The 23,376-nt window shown below is 38.8% G+C and overlaps 2 protein-coding genes across 3 annotated transcripts in view; both read left to right on the top strand.

Annotated features, from left to right (window-relative positions):
* The window catches only part of LOC134815976 (uncharacterized), a 578,562-nt gene that overhangs the window by 327,119 nt on the left and 228,067 nt on the right, over positions 1 to 23,376 (top strand). The gene's annotated exons all lie outside the window — the stretch shown is intronic.
* LOC134814641 (bromodomain adjacent to zinc finger domain protein 2B-like) overlaps positions 8,324 to 23,376 on the top strand; it is a 54,674-nt gene continuing 39,621 nt past the window's right edge. For both annotated transcript variants that reach the window (XM_063822797.1, XM_063822796.1), the window contains exon 1: positions 8,324 to 8,441. In XM_063822797.1, the coding sequence (XP_063678867.1) occupies positions 8,354 to 8,441 (88 nt within the window). In that variant the 5' untranslated portion in view covers positions 8,324 to 8,353. The remainder of the gene's footprint in view (positions 8,442 to 23,376) is intronic.

The raw sequence follows: 23,376 nt of genomic DNA, 5'->3' as shown, positions 1-23,376 counted from the left end.
AAATATTAAAAACGAAAAATGTGCCTAAATTTGTTGTTTGGCTTTGAGGTCCAATAGATCTGAAGCTGAATGAGTAAAAACATTTTTGAGGGCATCAAAAACTGCGCCAGAATTCAGAGAACAATTTGATGTCAAGCATCAAATCAATCCGATCTTCCCTGACTGTCTTTTTGTTAAAATAAGCCTGAAAAGAACAATTTTAGCTTTTTGACTTTAAAAATTCATAACACACCAGCCTTTTTAGATACGATATCAAGATTTTACACACACCTTGAAATAAATGTGAATAAACGGCAAGCAAAATTTCAACCCGATACCGCAAGAAATTATTAACTTATAGCGTCTCAACCACAAAATAATTTTTTCCGAAAATTGCACTCTCAACCAGGAAATGCTCGATTACAAAAATGGGTATTCTCAAAATAATTTTTTTTGGTGTGGAAACGGTGCGCTAGAAGGTCACTGAACTGCCTATGAGGTCATTTGGTCTGGACGGCACAAACCACTGTTTTGGTGTATGCCCCTTAATAATACCTTATAGTCTACTTTATAGTGGCCTAACAGTACAGAACCCCAGTTACTGTTGTCTAAGCAGATTCCACTAGCACCAACGACCTTCTTTAACATTGTACGTCAAAAGTAAATTTGAAGTACAGTTCACTGCTACCTTATTGGGGTTACTAGGTTAGTTCACTACTACTGAAGGTACTTACTAGGTTAGTTCCTGAGCTACTGAACTCTTGATTGTAGCTTTTATTTAACTCACAAGTCCTGGCCAGACCTTGTGTTAGTTTTACCTACTGTTGATCATTGTCCCGTTTTACTAAGTGGCTACAATAGCGTAATTAGAACTAGCAGTACGTGAGCAAGATTTGAAAATGTTTTGTTCTATTCGGCACTTTTCAGTTTTCAATCGTTACTAGTCAGAGCTACAATGTACTCCGCATGCATTACACTCCGCATGCATTACAAGTAAGAACAGTATAATATATTGCAGTTGAGAGTATTGCATCAGAGTGTGGGCCCTGGGGGCGGGGAAGTAGACAAGTGTCTGCTAGTAGACGTGTATTGTGACTAATAGTCAGTAGTAGTCAGTAACAGGATTACACTGGGAACAGGGGAGTCACGTTGTGTGTAGAACACACGCTGTATCATACTGTGTGTACCATATTTAGGGTGTACACTGTACCACATTGCATGGGAAGCTGTGCCATATTCTTATACATTTATGATACAATGTACACACTACACATTGAATACAAAGAGTACTTGACCATACTACATATTGTATACACTATACATCTTATATTCCCAGTAAGAAAAATACACCACAACTTACAACGCATGATTATTATTATTATGCCGACTGCACCCTCTATTCCACTAAATTTGACCAAGGCACGGCCCTATCACTACTCCCTGTCTAGACTGCACTGTGCTATATATAATATAGCTCCAATATAGTGGCTCTCTGAGTACCACTTCCCTTACCAAGTTACCTCCCTTTATTGTACGCTTATGAATATGTCGCCTTAGCATGTTCTTCAATACAGCACGTCAATAAACCTCTTACCAACTTGTAAGATAGCTCCCCTTACCCCAGCCAGCTCCAGTGTTCCTACCGTATTATGTGAGCTTGTTCGATGTTATATTAGCTGAGTCTGTACGTTGTTGTAGTTCATGTTACGTTCATAATGTATTTGTATTTCTATAGGTCGCTCCTTGTTAATATCTCCCTTGATGCTGCTGCGAATATATCATGCTGTAAACTATAATAAATATTAGATATAGTATATTATATAGTATATTATATAGTATATAATATTATAGTATATTATGTAGTATATTGTGTAATTATAGTATACTATATAATATAGTATATTATATAGTATATTATGTAATGCAGTTTATATTCAGCTGTGATTAGTACTACGAATCACAGTGCTCTTTCCACTGCCGGTACTCTTCCTAACATTTAGTTCAATATTTCGTTCTCTTTGATGCTACATTTAACTAAACGACCGCCGATTTTCTGCCTATCATTCTGCTTTAAAGGACCAGTTAACTGAAAAATTTGTAGTCTCCAATTTGGCTAAGATTTAAATCAGCTGTGACAAACTGGTAAAGAATCGTATCGCCGAAAGAACCAACTCTCTAGCGTACGTGTAACGCGTGTTATTGCAATAATAAGCTGTGGCCTCGTGACGTCACGAAGTCCCTCAGTGCGCGCTGGCATAGCGTAATACGTTGCAAATGTTTATCGTTGTCATTAAAACACATGTAACTCACTCAAATTTTAGAATTATGACTATTACCCTAGTTCTCCAAAATCCTTATAGTTTTGGCTATCATCCTAACTAAAGGAATAGCTGATTGGATGTACAGTGCTCACGTCATGATTTTAAACAGTGATATAGGTTCTTGAACAGTGGCGGGTGAATGTACAGTTAGAAAGTTTCTGCTATTACAGTTCTTATGTCATATGTGATAATTTTGGATTGTTTTCATTGCTTAATTACACAAGCAGCCAGCAGGGAGACTGCACCGATTATTTTTCCCCTGTCCATGAAACTCTAACGAATTTAGAAAGGATCTAGATAAGTAGGAGTTTGTTCAATTCCGAGAGCAATTATATTTATAGCATAGCGAAATTTCTAACTTAAATCCACATGTGTCAGCCAGTACAGGAGACAAGAAGTCTGGCTACTTTACGGCCGTTCCTCTGGGACCATCAGTAGAAGTAGCTTCTATCAGAACAGTGCCGTGGGAACAGAATTCCCGCCAAAATACCCGGTCTACCAAATAGTAATACAGATTGGAGTTCGAGTGTACGGTCTGCGGTGTGTTTTGAATTAGACTTACGGCTTACCTAGTTGTTATCCTAATTGCATTATCATCGGTACATAACATAAATAAACAACTGGTAAATTTAAATACCAAGTGCAAACGTGTTCAGTCGATCGACCCACTGAACAACTATAGAACTTCCAAGACCCTATTATTCTTTGGCCATATATAACGGCACGATCGATTGTTAGATGGTTAAACGACCAACGCTAATCAATACAATTCTAAAACTATTAGCTAGCACTTTAATCTAAAAATACACTTTTTATATTACTCCTGATTTTTACATTTCACGTAAAACATTGTCGCCACAGGTTGATCATGGACACTGACAGCTTAATTTGAGATAAATGACTTATGAGTTTCTCTAAAGTTAACTCTAAAGTTGTGCAGTCCAGTCATTTTTGGACATTTATGGAAATGAACCTGCAAATGTTCAGATACTAACGAAACTTTGCACAGACCTTCCCGAAGGTATGAATAAACGATTTTCGTTTGAAGACATTTTTTTGACAGTGGAGAAAACCCAGGAGGGCCACGCCCATATTGACCCAATAACGTAACCGACCCCTTGCTTCTGAAGGTCGTAGAGACTTCAAAATAGGCTTAAACGAAGCCGCATATGCATGTTTATATAGGAGTTATTGAGCAACACATGGCCTAAAATCCATACTTTTCGAGAAATTCGCCAAAAACCATTTTGGGCGTGGTGCTGAGCCCATTTTCGATAGGATTGTGATAGAGTCTTTAGACAGGGTGCAAAAGAACCGCAATTAGCATATTAACATATGACTTACGAACAAACATATGCCTTAAAGTGCTTACTTTTTCAGTTATTGGCGAAAAACTGATTTTCGGTTCCAGAAATCATGCAAAACTATGGGTATCTGGTAAATTGGGCTATGAAGGCCCTAAAGGTTTTTGAATGTGTGCAAATTGTGCAGAATGGCCATGTTTATATACAACTTATGAAGCAACATGTACCCTAAATTACTTACTTTTCGAGTTATTCGGGGAAAAACATTGTATTATGTCCATTTTCTACCTGTAAAATACAGTCTCACGGGCTCCTCTGCGCGCGCAAGGGACTTCGTGACGTCATCGCCAAAATAATACAAACGCTATTTACACGCGTTAGAGAGCAGTTAGAGATTTAGGAATTTCGACTCGTTGCTTAGTTTACTATTTGTCACAATCTGTCAAAATATGAGGATAACTTTTTTTTCAGTTAACTGGTCCTTTAACATAATGGTCTCGATTTCGTATCGTGTGCATTTTGGAGGCGCTGTTTGGTTTCAGGCTTCAGTTAATCGTATTGAGATATATTGTTGGAACAATCTTTTCTTGGAAAAGCGCACAAAGCCACCATTTATTTGACAGATTGTTAAAAGCTCTTTTTAAAGCTGATCTTTAAATCCTCTCTGTTCTAGGAAACTTAACATTGTTGCTCTGTTTTTATTCCCCGGCCTCCTCGACACCACTTTACCATAAAAGCCCCACAATATTTACCGGTTGCAACACACACTGGTCAAATTAGCAGGATAGGTCTGGGCACTATAACAGGGTGATTGGATTAACCGGCCAGTCTGGACAGAGAGAGAGGGGGAGAGAGGGAGGGAGAGAGGGGTATAATGTATATCCCCCGGTGATATATTACAACTCCATTATAATATGTCCACAGCCAACAAAGGTACGCGGTATGTTGGGGACAAGTAGTACCATTAGGTGCAGTCCACTTCCTGAACTACACGCACTTCATGTGTGCACTTCATACCACATGTATATATAATGTACCTCTGCCCCTAATCCCTACACTTGAGCTAATGTTATACTCTTGCAAGTGAGGGAGAGGGAGCAAACATGTCTTTTTTTAAACACCTTTTAAAATCGGGAACTTTTTGATTATCAGGATTGATTTTAAACCCCCAGACCCCTTATTTGGGTAGTGTTCAAAGCTCCATTGTTAGTGGCCCGCTAGACCACGCGACAGTTGGCGGGACGACCGTCTTAATTATACTGATTTGAAAATATATAAATCCTCCCTCCCTCCCTCCCTCCCTCCCTCCCTCCCTCCCTCCCTCCCTCCCTCCCTCCCTCCCTCCCTCCCTCCCTCCCTCCCTCCCTCCCTCCCTCCCTCCCTCCCTCCCTCCCTCCCTCCCTCCCTCCCTCCCTCCCTCCCTCCCTCCCTCCCTCCCTCCCTCCCTCTCTCTCTCTCTCTCTCTCTGTTTCTGTCTGAGAATGTTCCACGTCATGCAGCATAATGTGCCCAGTCACTTTAACAGAGAGCTAGAGAGAGAGAGAGAGAGAGAGAGAGAGAGCAATCCTCCTCCTCCATTTGTATTACCGTATTTTAGTATGCATGTGTATGCGGAGTTATGCAATCCTTTACTCTTCTTACACGGAATTTACCGGTATTTTACTCTCCTGTGGAGGGGAATTAACCGCTATTTTACCCTTTTCTTCCCCTGCGCTAGTTTACACTAAATCATGCGCTGTTGTGTACAGTGAATAGTGATGTTACAACGATATAGGGATTAGAGAGGGTATTATTTACTCTGTGCTAAATATCAACGTGATATTTATTGTTTATTGGTTTTTTTGTTCAGTTTAAGATATTGTTTTTACTTAGTACTCTAATGCTTTGCTCTTTGTAGGATGTTATTTGCTCAGAAAGCTGCTGTGTTATTATTTGGTGGATCTAGCAGATTACCACAGCGTGTATACTCATTGTATTATATGGCTGCAACTAAGGGAGAGAGTGCTAGCTGCATGATATGCTGTAACATTTGTTGGCAATGTTCCAACTTTTGTTGTAGCAAGACTCGAGAGGTCGTTATATTGGCTGAGAACAGAGCATGATCACGATTACACTGTTTTGTAGTCGGCTGTGTTTCGTGGTATCTCATGTGTCTACTATGTGTTGTTTTTCACATTCCTCTTGTGTGATTGCGGGTACGTGTTAAAACACTCTTTAGGTCTCGTAATTTTAGTGTAACGATTATTTTCCAATTCCTTCGTTTTACACGATCTATTTAGGCTGGATTTTGCACTTTCAGACGGAATTATATTCTCCATCATGAAGCTCGTCACACCACGCTTGTTCAGACTAAAGACTCTTAAAAATTCCAGTTATTCCCATTATGAACGTGATATTTCACACCTAAACTCGATAATCTCATTCTTAAAAAGCGTGAGTTTCGTTTGTCAGTAATCCGATCCTCTCCCTAACGCAATAAGTAATATTGTTGACTAAGTAGAGATAGCATATTTGTTACACACCGCCTCCCTCCTAAATATACAGCGTGTATAATGTGTGATCATCATCATCATGTGCGCTGTAAAATTGCGCGTGTGTGTGTGTGTATGTGTGTGTGTGTGTGTGTGTGTGTGTGTGTGTGTGTGTGTGTGTGTGTGTGTGTGTGTGTGTGTGTGTGTGTGTGTGTGTGTGTGTGTGTGTGTGTGTGTGTGTGTGTGTGTGTGTGTGTGTGTGTGTGTGTGTGTGTGTGTGTGTGTGTGTGTGTGTGTGTGTGTGTGTGTGTGTGTGTGTGTGTGTGTGTGTGTGTGTGTGTGTGTGTGTGTGTGTGTGTGTGTGTGTGTGTGTGTGTGTGTGTGTGTGTGTGTGTGTGTGTGTGTGTGTGTGTGTGTGTGTGTGTGTGTGTGTGTGTGTGTGTGTGTGTGTGTGTAGCTTTTCTTTCTCTTACTCGACATTTCCTTCTCTTCAGAGCCTAGGAGGATAAATAATGCTAATATCACCAGAAATTTATTCATATTTTATGCATTTCATGTGTGGTACCTTGCTGTCGGCGCTGTCTCTCCAACCCCGGGATCCTTTACCTCCTACATTCTAATTATCAGTATATATATATATAATATATATATTATCAGTATATATATATAATATATATATATTAATATATATATGTATATATTTATTATATATTATGAATGTATACGTTGTAGAGACGTCACCTGATCACGAGTGAGCCGTTGCTCACATCCACACTTTTATATATTTACATTTCTTTGAATTCTTATAATTTGACAGTGAATCCTGGTATTTAGGATCTCTTGTTATCGGAGATCTCTGAGTAATTGTTGTCGTGCTTTTGTTGTCTCCGTTTTAGGAGTTTATAACGCTATTTTAAGAGTGCTTTAGAGATAGTTACCACTTCCAGCCCTCTCTGCTAATATATTATCTGAGTGTATAATTATGAGCATATAATTACATCATTATAACACCCAACAGCTAAAGGGCTTGTACAGTACTTATTTAGCTGGTTACACAGTCGTAGTTCCATAATTTAGCAGCTTTCTGGCTCTTCTACCTGCTGAAAAGAGCTACAAAACTGTTTGAAAAACCAGGCTAACACACTCCATAAGACAGTAACTCCCTCCAAATAGGTGGTAAATATAGGCTAAACAGCGGTACACTTAATACACATATTATACACATATTATACACACTTAATACACATAACCCTTAGGGAACAACATAACCTGATGTTAGAATTGTTACTCCGCAAGCAGCCAGTTAACAATTATCCCTTTCACAAAGTTCACTGTTTGATATCGTAATACCAGATAATTGGACAGCAGGGTTTACACACTGTGTACACATTGTTGCCCTCCCCGTCAGTGTGACATGACAGCGCCAGTGTGAACCGGCCTTTAGCCAGATTGTGTGACATCAAGTTTAACAGCGCCAGTGTGAACCGGCTTTGTGACATCAAGTTTGCTGCTTTGAAAGTTTTTACTGGTTTATGTGACAAAACGTTTACCATGCTTGTGACAGCGTTTCATCGTCACAGTTACACTACATTGTGACAGCGTTTTACCGTCACACTATCGTACTGATGGTGGAGAGTAACCCTGACTCTCTCCAAAGATCGGTAACTACAAACGTCTAGCTGAGAGCTGTGTGAACCCATTAGGAGACCATTAGCAGGCTTTATTAAACAATTTTATTAAAACCGAGTAAATGAGGTTTATAGGCTCACTTTGATCTTGGCCATGTTCTACTTGTGTTTCCCTTTTATTTCCCTTGTGTGGCGGACCGAAAGAAAGGAAGCGCCGGTTTTGAGGAAATTGAGTTCCGGGTGTGTTCTTGGTTGTTGTGATGTTTGGAGTTTAGGAAAAACTTACGGTGTCTTTTTACAAGAGAAAGGGCCATGTACAATTCGGGTTTTGACTATGAATTAGGGTTGGTGACCCTAGCAAGCTACCAGACGAGGTGCTGATCTCGTTTTCTTTTGCGGTGTTGTCTTTTAGCAGAGATTTTACCTTACCAGAGCCTGTAAAGTATCTAGAGAGGTTGAAGGCTGTAACTTTAATACGTTTTATTTGCTGTAACCTTTCAAAATAGACGAATTTACATAGTTCCATTAGTTACTGTTCTTACTAACTTCTTAATTACTGTCTTAGATACTGTCCTTATTAACTGACTAATTATAATTAACTAATTGACTAATTAACTAATTGACTAATTATTGTAGATACAGATGACTTGATGTCCTCCACCTACCCTCACAATGGAAACAACTACAATGAATACAGTCACTTCGCAAATCAGCAAGAGTGGAATAGAGAATCAGCAAGTAAGTTTCCTCTTCATAGTCTCCCCATTTTCATTTTATTTTCATTTTCTGTTAACTTTCTGTTCGTTTGTTTGTTCATTTTCTGTTTCTATTTTGTGTCTGACTGATCGTCCGTTCGTGTGCTTATTTGTTTGTGTGTCCTCCGGCCTGAATGTTTACTTATTACGGTCACGTGCTATAACAATGTCTCGAGTTAAGTGCTACATAATCTTCACATCTTCACATGAGTACTTGACACACTACAAATGACCAGTGGTCACATACCAAATGACCAGTGGTCACATACCGACCATACAGCTCGCTGCCAATACATATTTCTGAGTGGTGACATATAATTACATCATTATAACCACCCAACAACAAGTTAACCTGAGCCACATATTAATACCCATCACGTGACCAGGTTGTCAAGCTCGGCCGGGTACCGTGGATGGTATAATCACATCAAAGCATGTGCTCTGTACTCAACTTACTGAGCTCAGACCGGCTCAAATCTAATGACGCAGTTTAACTGAGGGGAGATCGCGATCGTTCATTTTCTTCATTTTTCCATTTTGGATTCTTGCCACAGGTTTTCCATTGCTAGTTTAAACATTTACCAGGAAACTTCCACCAATTTCATGGTATTTAGGGTAATAAAACAGCCCCCCTGTAAGGAACTGGACACTGGTCCCACCACTCTCTCCAGACATGACATGTATATAATATGTTAGATCCCTAATTGCGCATCTCCCGTTGCATCACTTGGACAGTTAATCTCATAACGGCTGTACCTCAGGACGCTGCTGCTCAACGTCTCTCTTATTGTAAGAACAGGGCTTACGTGTTTCAATTGGGTTATCAGTTTTTTAGTAGTTACTGTGGAGCTTGTTACTGTAGCTAGTTACTATAGTTACTCAGCTAGTTACTATAGTTACTCAGCTAGTTACTATAGTTACTCAGCTAGTTACTATAGTTACTCAGCTAGTTACTATAGTTACTCAGCTAGTTACTATAGTTACTCAGCTAATTACTATAGTTACACAGCTAGTTACTATGGTTACTCCGCTAGTTACGTTACTATAGTTACTCAGCTAGTTACTATAGTTACTCAGCTAGTTACTATATAGTTACTCAGCTAGTTACTATATAGTTACTCAGCTAGTTACTATAGTTACTGTAGCTAGTTACTATAGTTACTGTAGCTAGTTACTATAGTTACTCAGCTAGTTACTATAGTTACTCAGCTAGTTACTATAGTTACTCAGCTAATTACTATAGTTACTCAGCTAGTTACTATGGTTACTCCGCTAGTTACGTTACTATAGTTACTCAGCTAGTTACTATAGTTACTCAGCTAGTTACTATATAGTTACTCAGCTAGTTACTATAGTTACTCAGCTAGTTTCTATAGTTACTCAGCTAGTTACTATAGTTACTCAGCTAGTTTCTATAGTTACTCAGCTAGTTACTAAGCTAGTTACTAAGCTAGTTACTAAGCTAGTTACTATAGTTACTCAGCTAGTTACTATAGTTACTCAGCTAGTTACTATAGTTACTAAGCTAGTTACTAAGCTAGTTACTATAGTTACTCAGTTACTCAGAGGGCTTGCTTTAACCTAGGGAACATGCTCTTGAGACGTCTTCAATTTGCCTTTTTTCTAAAAGAGGGACTACACAGTTATGTGATAGTAATATTGAGTTGAAAGCGGGGGAATTGTTCAAAGCCCGCCAAATTTGGGAACCCATTTCATTTAAGAGCGATGCATCATCACGTTGACACGATTCCGTATTATGTCTGCTATCTTTAAAATTCGAGACCAGCTGTCAAATATTTAATCTACTCTATCTGTCATGTGTTAGACAACGTTTTGAATGACTTACTATTAGATTGCATTGTTGTTCAATGTTCATATTACCTTATCTTGCATTGACTTGGTTACATTCTGTTTAAAGTTTAAATACCCCTTTTCAATTTAACCTATCTTACCAACAATGCCCTATTAGCAGATCTTCACTTTAAATTTGTCATTTTGGCATCATTTCAACATTATAACCTCATAACGATGTGCCCGATATAAATGTGTTGTCTAGTCACAGCCTATCAAGATTCCGATAGTAGCAAGTACTATATTCGTCGGAATTGCGTCAACTAGCTTGGGTGTGTACGAGATTTATAATCGTTTTTCTGATTAATCGGTTCTTTTTATTTTGTACGAGGTTTTACCAATCTTTATAATTGCTTCCTTTTATTTTGTACGAGGTTTTACCAATCTTTTATAATTGCTTCCTTTTAATTTTTACGAGATTGTACCAATCCTTGATAGTGAGTGTGCTTCCTTTTGTGCTTGATCCTGCTAATCATTGATAAGTGTTTTGAGCAAAGCGCCTCCACTCAGCATCACTAATGCACCTCTCTTCTCACACACCCACAGTTACAGGCACACACATACACACGCTCTGCCCTCAAAATACTCCCACATTTAGACACTAAAATTAGGATTCAGACCCGCTCGTTAAGTGAGAGAGGAAGGTTAAATAACGTTAAATATAGCATGTCTAATGATTTATCTCTACCCCTGTCAGAGGGGGGACAAATGACATATTATTATGGGGGACACAACAACTCAGGGGAGAGAGTAACAATATTACTACACTCACTCAGAGTGAGTCAGTTAATCTCATCCATATATTCAGGTAGTCACTAATGAGGTACAATAATCACTATAACAAGGAACAGTCTCGGTAATTAGGTACAATAAGCTGGTATCTGCTCTGGCTACAACTCACCTCCTCTCCTTCTTATTATAATTAGCGCAGCTTTGTGATCAGCATGCAGCTCAGTATTACTGTGGCCTAATTTGTGTACATTTGATCTCTGGTGGGATTGCCTCACAGCAGCAGGCTCCCTCCCCTCACAATACCTCGCTTGCAGTCTGGGGAACTCGGTACCATTGTTATTAGAGCTTTAGAGAGGTATTATGTTCGCTTAGATTGTAACATAATATCGTTATGATCTGCCTATTTCTCTCGAGACACGGTCATGTTATACTATTCACAACTTTGATTTTCGTAATTTTCTCTCTGCTCTCTGGTCGCTTTAATTTTGGGAGCAGTGAATTGTTTTGGGTTACTTAGCTGGGGATAATGTTGAGAGTTTTGTGAGGTTTATGATGGGGGTAAGAGCAGAGCGAGGGTAGAGGCAAGTGAGGGTAGAGGCAAGTGAGGTTTAGAGGCAAGTGAGGTTTAGTGTGAGGTTCGAGAAAAGTTTAGAGTTAGGCGGAGTTTAAAGATAATTAGTATGTTAGACTCTGTGTCGAGTGAAGTTTAGATAAAGTTTAGATAAAGTTTAGGGGAAAGCGAAAGTGATGTTTAGAGCTGGGTGCGATCTATAAGAGTGCAGGTTAAGAGTAGGGTTAGGTTTATGTTATGGTATAGTCAGCACTGTGAGATCTGAATAATGTTTAGTGCTGGGTGAGGCTGGGTGAAGAGAGAGTAATCACTCCTCTCACGTTACAACCAGACATGTCAGACATAATAAAAATTATGAATATTAAATATCAGATATTAATTATTAATTTATGCGGAGAATTATTCAGTCTGATCACGAAGTGGTTAGTGATGGTTTGTTTAATATTTAATATGGTTAATTTGCGGTGTGTGTGCCTCGCAAGCTGAGTAATAATATCGGTTTAATATATTGCACTAGCACTTATTTTGAGTGGTCATTTCTAAATTGTTATGTTTCTCCGTCTGACGCTGAGAGATTTTATATTTTTATTTATATATCCTTCTATGGCTTTTTTTGTTGTTGAAATATTACGCTTTTAACTCAATATAACTTGAATGATCCTTCTAAACATTCGAGCCCTTAGAATTTCTATTTTCTGTAATATTAATAAATAGTGACTTATGTGTTAAGGTGTCTGGCTTCTCTCCAAAGTCTACGGTTATCAAAACCCGGCCCGATCGAGCACAAATCCCACCCTCGCTTGGAACAACCTGGCCCCAAGTATCTTAATAAAGTATTTATCTCGTCCTGGGGCATTACAACCAGAGATTAGATAACCCCAGGTTAATGGCACAAGTGCTTTGATTTCACAATAATAACTAAAAAGCTTCCAAATTCCCTGGCTCTCCTCAATATTTCAATTTGTTGGTTTCGGTTTCATGTTTCACAATTCACATGTTACCAGTCCTGCTCCGCACGCTAACACCAGAGGTTGCATTATTATTTCTACCCGGGCCGCTGTTTTAATCCTATTACCCTGGTGGACACGGTACATGCTAAAGGAAACCCCGTACAATTTATAATGTTATATTCTGTGCGGAGTAAATTTCTACCTCTGCTTCTGATCAACTTCTAATTAACTGACCACTCTGTTCATGTGTTACCATAACTCTTGATACTTTCTAACACGCTGCATATTTCACGTTACTTCCATCGGAATACCTATTACATGCCTGCACATTACATACCTTACCTAGTGACCTACCTTGCATATTTCCCTTTGCTTTATTTGTGATTTGTGGGGCGAACCTATTTTAGATGGTATTTAGGTTGTACGTCCGTAATCTTCAGAAATCAACCACAATTTATCGCATAATATGCAATGGAGGGTAGTAATAAATAATAATGCTACTTATGTTACATCTTTTCAAGTTGAAAAGTTGAAATACCTGTTTCCCGTTTAGATTTTTAACATTCCATTATTACAAGTCTATGTTAATGCCATATTGTTATTGCATTTCCCCAACATTTTTGTTGGGGAAAGAAACAAGACGTTGGCCTGTCCGCAGATCTGTGAAATACAGAGAAAAAAAAACAGATTCTAAGCATCATCCCTTTTTAAACGTTATATTCGCTATAGCTCTCTCAACTAAACTAGTTTCTGAAATATCTGGCAAAGAAAATGGCAGTGAGTGTTCATAATGTTCATCTCCCGCCAGGCATACGTTATTACCACAATTCATTGTCGTCTAGTATCTCTCTCTCTCTCTCTCTCCCTCTGGCGACTAACCTAGTAACCAACAATCATTGTCCGTCCAACGCAAACATAACCAAGTTACTTGAATTAGGAGTTACCAAGGAGTTACCAAGGAGTTACCAAGGAGTTACCAAGGAGTTACCAAGGAGTTAAATTACCTGTCTTTACACGCAATATGTCTATTGTCTATATTACGGGCGTATTGCAGGACTCCTGCGCGTTTCACCTATCACAACTTGATGTTTAGTGCTGTCAGGTAATCCAAACTAGAGCTGACTCTGCAATGTTCATTATTCATAGCATGTAAGTCTGCAGCTCATTTCTCAATGATGAGAACAAATAGGAGAAATAATTTCCTCTACAATCTTTCATTAGTGCTGCCATGAAGAAGGAGAAATTAACTTTCTTGACAATCGTTCGTCCTGTGCAACATTGTCTTGCTGCTTATTTCTCTCTAGTAAAATTTGTCCAAGACACTAGCACAGAGAGGTTGGATATATTCTTATAATTTATGATTATTATATAGTATATACATATATATTATAAATAATAATAATAATAACGCTTTATTTGTATACCGCTTAGGCCGTATAAGCGACCAAAGTCCAAAAAAATGGAGTTGATACTGGCCAACAAAGCGGTGCAATTCATAATAATATACAAATTACTTAATCTCGTGCAAGTTAAAAGGAAAGTCACTTGTCTACCCTACCTCTCTAGCCTTGCTCTCTCTCTCTCTCCAGTCACAACTCCATGTTAAAATCAGTCCTAGTCTAACCCCTCCAATCTCTCTCTCTCTCTCTCTCTCTCTCTCTCTCTCTCTCTCTCTCTCTCTCTCTCTCTCTCTCTCTCTCTCTCTCTCTCTCTCTCTCTCTCTCTCTCTCTCTCTCTCTCTCTCTCTCTCTCTCTCTCTCTCTCTCTCTCTCTCTCTCTCTCCCAACTTCTTATTTATAAATAACCCAGATTACGGCAGACCATTTCGAGTTTTTAAATTTCACTTTTCTAATATTAATATTATATAATATCATGCTTCACTGTTCATGTCTTTAAAATATAATTCAATCAAATTTGTACCCCATTGAAAACCCTCTCCCAGTCTCTCTCACACGTTCACTCACACTCTCATTCAGTTTCTACAATTCTAAATTAATGCGGTGAAATTTGAGTCCTGAATCCTCAGTCTGGCTTCGTCACCGCGCCGTTAGTTGTAATACCACTTTTTTTTTTCTCTCTCTCTCTCTCTCTCTCTCTCTCTCTCTCTCTCTCTCTCTCTCTCTCTCTCTCTCTCTCTCTCTCTCTCTCTCTCTCTCTCTCTCTCTCTCTCTCTCTCTCTCTCTCTCTCTCTCTCTCTCTCTCTCTATCTCTCTCAAGATGAGCAGGTGTTAGCTATGGTTCAGATGTTACCGTTACCTTCATGTCATGAAGTGGCACCACATCATGGTGTGACTGGTATATTTGTAGAAATATACCAGTGTTATAGGCCATATTACTGGTCGTGTTATGTTAGCTATACTATGTTACGTTAGTTTTGTCATATTATTTATACAGGTCTGGTATGTTTCATCTCTTGTACCAGGTACACTTGATAACAGGAGCACTGATAATTTCAAACAAATTGTGTGTAGTGTGTAGTGTGTAGTGTGGATGAAGTCATAGAGCAGTGTTCTGATCAGGTTACAGGACACTCAGCTCTAATATTGTGTAGTCGAGCAGTCGACTTGTTTAATTTCGTTACATGCGTGCTCTTGCTGCGTTTCTGTTCCGTTTCTGTTTTTATTTCTGGTACCTTTCATGCTGCATATGACGCACTTCCACATATATGTTGAACGGGCTCTTGTTGCAGTTCGATTTCATTTCTGTTTCATTTCTCCTTCATTTTCACTGCATATGTCGCTCTTCCATTGCAGTTCTGGCACTAATGTTTCAATTTGTACCAACCAAAAAAAGTTCGGCAGTATTTCTGCCTGGTACCACACTTATTGCCCAGATCGGCCTTCCCTCCCAGTATTTCATTTCGCTATTTTCTCAATTTCTCCCGCTCCAGTTCCTGACAACATTCGTAATGTCTCGTTTTTTTTTTCAATCAATTCGATACGGGAATTAGTCCTTCTCCAGTTCTTAGCTCATGCATGATACCGTGTTCTTCTTACCGACAGCATTGCAGGTTTTGTGACATTATCGTCTCTACTTCTCCACTCTCTTCTTCGTTACTTCTCCACCTCTCCTCACCGCTTCAACCTTCTATTTGCTACTTTCTAATTTTCACATATATGTCACATATGTCACGTATATAATATCAGAAATTACCATATGGCACACGAATGATTAATGTTAGAAATAGCATTCCTAAACCGCCCAGATTATTATATCAGTGTAGTTATTACAACTTATCTGTGATATGGTATTCCCGGTGAGGTGATCCCAGATGTGGTGCCATCTTCATGTTATAATGGTTAGCTGGTTAAAATCATGGGCATCATCATTGCCATTTTTGGTCGCGAAATTGCCGACGTTAAATTATTTATGGAGAAATCCCAAGAAAATGGTAAACCTTTTAGTTTTCAAGTTCAAATCATGGGCTTTAAAGTAGTTACACGTGCAGCTTGATCGGTCAACAGGTCATGGTTGCATATTGCATAACAATGGTTGTATAACATTATCACGTCATATTTCCATTTTGGCTCTCAATTTGAAACCTATTTCCTTTTAAAATTTAACTCCTGTTTAAATACAGTCTCGAAAGCAATTTTCCTTTCGATATTTTCCACTCTTACTGTAAGAGTAAGACCTCCGCGATTTCCTCGAAAGTTTCCAATAGCAATAACGTGATTCATACAATGTACCAATGTGAGCTCGTACGGAGTACGGACGGTAAGTAACCCGATTATTCCATATATGGGCCGCTCACCAATATATGAATTACATTTGAACTCATTACTTTTCAACAATACGATATTATATAATGTTGTTGGATCTCAATATAATATAAGTGGTACGGTGGTCATGGACCATGTTCTTATGCTGGGACGTTACGAGGGTTATGTGTGTGTTTTAGTGAGGTTTTAGTTAGGTTTTAGTGAGGTTTTGGTGAGGTTTTAGTGAGGTTTTAGTGAGGTTTTAGTGAGGTTCTGGTGAGGTTATGGTGAGGTTTTAGTGAGGTTCTGGTGAGGTTCTGGTGAGGTTATGGTGAGGTTTTAGTGAGGTTCTGGTGAGGTTATGGTGAGGTTATGTGTGTGTGTTAGTTAGGTGTCTGTTTTGCTGAGAGTTGGGAATGGGTACACGGCGTTTCTAACCCTCAAATTGAACATCATGTTTTATCCTTGAATTTAGACCTTTAAAAGCAACCTCACAGTTTATCCTTTAACCTAAGCTATACCCCAGACATAATGTACTGTCACGCACTGGTGCGAAGTCCAGGCGCCATCATTGTTTAATTTTCATTACAATAACCCTAGCAAGTCGTTGACTACGGACAACCCTTAACTTGACTCAGACGGTCTTTCCATAGCCTAAAACGACCAGGAGTTATTTGTCGGGGGAGATATTAGGACTTCCTGGCTGTATTATAGACTGGTTGGTCATACGGCATGTTCTCAAGTTCAACTCGTCTTCTTGGCTAACCTCTCGCGCCAGGAACAACAGTTAAACTAGAAAACATCCAACATGTGGCTAATAAACAATCTCCCGGTCTTTTAACTTACTTGTATTAAGGCGAGGTGACATTCCTGTAATATTATGACAGCCCTTTTTTAATTAATTAATCCCCGCTCCGCATCCTTTCCTGACACATAACCTAGCGCTCAGTGACCAGTTTTACTTTCTATTAGTTTCCACTTTTCGGAACTATTAGATTGTATTTGATTATGCTGCATGATTACATTAAATTTAAATACGCTCTTAACAAGAGATCGGCTATTATAAAACTCCGTCTGAATTCCAGACCAACTTAAATAGTTAAAATAGTCGTTAAAATACCAACCGCTCAGAATCACTTCTGCCTTTTAACTCGTCCATTTTAACTTGTTGTCTCGAGTTGTGCTTTTGGAGCCACCGATGATTTAAAAGTTCTATAATTTTAACTTTCTAAACCGCGTTTCCGTCCATAAACAAACTACAATTTAAATTGTGGTTTGTGCAAATTTTGAAGCCTCCTTTTGGTACTGACGAGATTCCGATTTCTCGATCCTTATCCTGTGGAACATAAACGCAAATACACCGTATAGTAGTGATGGCGCGGGGGCTTTTTCGTTAGAAAATGTAAGAAAACCTCTCGCATAAGCTATAATCTACTGCTGCCCCCTTGAAACAAGACACTGCACCTGACTGTGAACGGTTGATCAATCAAAAGTTCACAAATTCCCTGTCAAACTCTAATATTTAAACGCCATCTTAAATACCCTGCCGTGACATTTTTGCGATTTGAGATATCTTATAACGTGAAGAACATCATCAAGTTGACACGAATATTAACTCTATTTATTGAATTCTACCATTCTTCACTATTCCCATTATTACATTATAACGCGATCTTACGCGAAAAATTGATTAATTTAATTGACTTTAATTCCTCGATAACGTAGTCTGTGAAGTGTGAATATATGTATATTATATATTATCCCAGCATTTATTACACCTCGCTATATTCAAGCCATACGAATTAACACAGCTCCACGTCATTTTACCTTCCAACAATCACCAAGTTGCAACTATTAAAACATATAATTGGGTGAACTATATAGGAATTTCCTCAATCTGCATCATTATTTTCCATTAGTTGAGTAATCTCACGTCACCCCCTCCATTACCCACGTATATAAAGCACCCTCATCCTCACAAGAAGACACTGAACTGTACGTTGTTTCCTGGGTTCCCAGTGCTGACCCCGCCGGGGGGACCAGTCCCGATAAGTTCCCACTAGATTACAAACCTGTCAGTAGGTCCCTCCGGTGCCCTGATCACGTGACCATGGTAACGTGATCACGTGACCATGGTAACCTGATCCCCCGCCAATACTCATGTGGAAATTATATACGTTCTGTGCTCCTGCTCGTATACTTTCACTGCACTGTTGAGTAGTGTGTGTAATCTGTTAGTTTCTGTTAGTTTCTGTTAATTTCTGTTAGTTTCTGTTAGTTTCTGTTTAGTTTATTAGTTGTTTCTAAGTCGTGTCTGTTAGTTTCTGTTACGTTCTGTGAATCATTTAAACGCAATGATCTAACTGCTATTTACTATTTGAGGCTCACTTAAAAGGTAGTTTCCACGAATTTCTGTGTCTTGTTTCATAACATTATATGTGTCTGAACCAGACGCTACGTAGCCTGCAGTGTGTTTGAATAATTTGAGTGCTGACCGGCCGTGTCTGATAAGTACAGTGCGTGACGCCTTGTTTCACAACACAGTGTCTGATAATCACAATACACTTGTCTGGTAGCTAGTGGTGGATAATCACAATACAGTTGTCTGGTAGCAGCTAGTGGTGGTGGTTTAATCAGGCCACACTAATTATCTCACTCAGGTCTGCTCTTTGTTTAACACGATATTATTATATCTTAGTGTGTGGTTGTAATAATAATATTATTATTATCGTTTTATTATCTTGATAGTTTGAGTGAGAGCGGTCATGTTTGAAGTGTTGGTATTGTTCGGTATTGTGCGATAATGTGTGGTATTGTGCGATAATGTGCGTTAATTTCTGCACCTGTCTAGTGAAGTTCTTTGTTTTGTTATCTTTTATTGGTTACCCTCTTTCAATAAATAATTCAAGTTTCGATATACTGGGGTACTGGAAATTTGGGCAATATTGGTTTCCTCCTTTTATATCCGGGTTTATTTAGAAGCATTCTGTATAATTATGTATTGTTTGAAAAGATTTAGATAAATTAACGAGTCATTAGCATACTAGCGCGTTCTCGCCAACTCCCTGAACACATTGAATTTCGCACCTCTACATACCCTAACCTTTGGAACAGTGCCGGTTTAATTCCTGGCAGTGAAGTTGTTATCACGCTTGAACCATCTGAAAGGTCTTGTGAAGTCGTTAAAGCATATCTATTAATGGTTGTGATTCAAACAAATTCTGCAATTTCGTCAGTCTCTGAACATTTTAATCCTGCTTACAATACCGGAACAAATGAGGAACTATGTTTGATGTGTCACCTGTCTCATGAAGTCGTTACTCTAGTTATTCCTGGGTGTGATCAAAGTTACATTGCCTCTTTGTTAATGAACTTCTCATTCTTCTCACAGCATAACACTCAACTTTGTACCTGCTAATACCGGAGCAAATTAGAACCGGGCCAGTTAAACTCCAGACCTTTATCCCTGGGCACTGGTAATTTAAATAGCCTGTTATATTGCTGGCGGCAAATTTTGAAACATATCTTTAACGATGTTAATGTTTGAGCTGGTCCGGTATTCAAGCTGTAAAACAGCAATCTTAACAATTATTTCTTTGTACATCCGATACTACCTACACAGCTGTGTGTAGTGTAAATGTGCGATGATTGGTACCGGCTCAACACATGAAGGTACTGTGTATGACGTCACACTCACACACACACACACACACACACACACTCACACACACACACTCTCTCTCTCTCTCTCTCTCTCTCTCTCTCAACTCCCAGACGGCTGCTATGTGTGTGAAAGTGAGCAGTTCAATTAGATTGATCGACTGGTTATATTGCACACATTACATTACTTGTATATCTGTTACGTCGTGTCTCTCTCTCACACTGTGAAAGAGACCTCCCTTTGTTCCCTCCGGTAACCTGATCACGTGACCATGGTAACCTGACCACGTGACCATGGTAACCTGACCACGTGACCATGGTAACCTGATCACGTGACCATGGTAACCTGATCACGTGACCATGGTAACCTGATCACGTGACCATGGTAACCTGATCACGTGACCATGGTAACCTGATCACGTGACCATGGTAACCTGATCACGTGACCATGGTCACCTGATCACGTGACCATGGTAACCTGATCACGTGACCATGGTAACCTGATCACGTGACCATGGTAACCTGTGTGTCTGCTTTATACCTGGTACTCCTCCAGAACTTCTCGACTACTTTTGCATTTATTCTGTTCCGCATCTTCTTTGATAAATGCCGACTGAGAACCGGTTAATTAGGAACCGGTTAAAAGCCTGTTAAAATCCAACGGTGAATTGGAGGAGACTCCTTTAGAAATACTCCTTTCTACTTGCTATGATCCTCCTCTAAAGATTCCTTCTCGAATATACTGTAGAGTTTTGCCGTCACGATTCGGAATACCTTCTCGAATAATATTTTCACATTGTTTGACCGCGTACAAATCGGTTCATTCTATTTATTCAACGCTTTTACTTTTACTTTTACTTTTCGTCATCATCACATGCTAGTATACCGTACACAGTCCCTGTATTTATAGCCCCTCTAGTGTTGCACAGCATCTATTCCTATTGTAGTTAACGAAGGTAAACTTTCAGGAAGTGTAATAAAGTTAAACCGTTCTGCAGATTGTTAACATTTATTGTTAAATACACCTTTTACACTACATGACACAATGATATATTACGCAAACCTGGTAGGGTTTGTCAAACACCGCCTTTTTCAAGCTCCGCTAAAATTAGGCACATCAGAAATATGTACTAAAATAGTAAGTAGACACAACATTTTAATACAGTGGTATACACAGTACACACGCCAGTAATTCCCAGTGCTGTTAGTAGTAGGTTGATACTTGATACCCAGGAATTCGGCCTCGTAACAAGAATTGCAGCTCATCGGGAAACTTTTAACTACACATACCAAGTTAAACTTAAACTACAAACAAACTGGAATTTTGCCGGGAATAAGTTGGTCAGAACATGTTCAATGTTGTTTTATATGCATAAAGTGTGTCCTAATTGATTAATTAATTAATCATTAAGCTGGTGAAGTACTTATTTGTTGCAGATTAATCTGGGGCCAGGCTTTTCAACGATAAAATATTACAGATCAGGTCATACCTTTCAATCTGCACCTTTGAAACTTTGCACCTACGAGATACCTTGACTATATCAAGTATCAAGTATAAATGATAATCAGTGAGATTGTGTCCGCAAAAGAAACAGCTTTCTTAGAATTGCAACGTTGTGCTATGTAAAAAAGAGTATTAAAAAGAGTATAAAAATAGAGCTGTCAGCAGTATTATGGGTTACCTTCAGACATCGGAGGTAACTGTAGGTTAGAGTTGATTCTGTTCAGAAGGTTTACTGCTGACCCGGGCCGGGTTGATTAATTGTTCTTATCACTTTGCACTAGGTTTAAAGATAATTAATAGGTTTATCACCCTATACTAGTAGATGGTCAGCTTATCTGACTTGCCTCACAACAAAAAGCAGTGTTGGTTCACACAGTTGCACAATATCAATACCCAGCCGGGCCTGGCCTCTAGGTATAAGGTACAATCCGTGTTCTTCAACTCCCTACAATCACATTACAATACTGATTAATTAAACCAGCACAAAGAAGGGATATTATAAGGTTATTAGCTGTGGAATAGTACTGGGGCCGGGGGGTAGCTTTAGTTGACTCTTTTGGGAGATTTGATAATATAATAATAGGGATTAGGGAGATTTAATATCTAAATTAGTCTCCAGCGGAACTACTTTTGATTTGCTAATATAAAAATATATTTAATATCTAAATTAGTCTCCACTGGAACTACTTTTGATTTGCTAATATAAAAATATATTTAATATCTAAATTAGTCTCCACTGGAACTACTTTTGATTTGCTAATATAAAAATATATTTAATATCTAAATTAGTCTCCAGTGGAACTACTTTTGGTGGAATCCAAATAAGGAAGTTAAGCTCAAAGTCCCCGTTAAAATACTGCGTAATTTTAACCAGAATATGACATTTGGCCTATCAGTAATCAGTATAAGCAAGAGGAAGTCAGGTTTTGAGATAAGAAATATTAGTTTAATAAACGGCTATTAGTCAGCTTTATCACTGGTTTTTATGTCACCAGCTTGATTTTCGTAGAGCTACAGGAAATAATCCGGCTATCTAAAGGTGAATTTCCTTTCCACTTGCTTCCGTGACCGCTGCCCGTTATCTTATCTCCTGATTCACTAGATTGTCTACCCTGATTTATGTATGATTTATTAGATCGCTGTAATCCCGGGGCTGCTCGGCCCACTGCTCAGCCACATTGCTCAGCCACACTTTGCCGCTCATTTCATCACATTTCCCAGTGTGGTGGCAAGATGTGACAAAATATGTCTGACCACCCCTTCTTCCTACTGCAGAGAGCGGTTAAACTCAGTATATAATGTTAGTTTGTAGTATAGAATAAGATGGTGGATTTTGGCAAGCACGATGCAGTAGTACATTAAAACTTACCTTCAGGTCACACACACACATACAGTCATTTCACACACACAGTCATTACACACGGTTATTTGGAATTTAGTAATCTAGAATGTACAGATTGTCGTCTCCTGGTTAAGCTTATTAATCAGACTATGACGCCAAGATCTTCTCAGAAAGTAGATGATTAAGACGGAACAGATTAATATTCCATATTTGGAATCCGTAAATTTGACAAAATTCAAGTTAAAATTATTCAGTGAATTTATATTATATGTTGAACCGTTTGCCTATAACCTTGGTGCGGTCTCAGAAGGAATGAAACATTTTCTTTTCAGTACATTTCTTGTTACTCAACGTAGTATTTCGTGATACTTAAAGCCATAAATCTTATCAGGTGCACACTGCACAGGTACCAAGTTTGCAGAATGCGATCTGTACAACCTTCCCCAGTACACGTATTTTACAGTAAAACTTATTTAAAGTATCTGTGTAGACATGTCATTATATTATGTCTCTTTTGTCGACAAACCATACCGATTCAGTGCAAAACATTCCCACGCCGACAGAAGTCATATGCTGGAGACTTTACCTAATATGGGCATCACGTGGT

This window comes from Bolinopsis microptera, chromosome 5 (assembly GCF_026151205.1).
Source record: "Bolinopsis microptera isolate Bmic1 chromosome 5, MBARI_Bmic_1.0, whole genome shotgun sequence".
Lineage (NCBI taxonomy): Eukaryota > Metazoa > Ctenophora > Tentaculata > Lobata > Bolinopsidae > Bolinopsis > Bolinopsis microptera.
The sequence above is the reverse complement of the archived record's forward strand: the minus strand, read 5'-3'. Positions and strand labels throughout refer to the sequence as shown.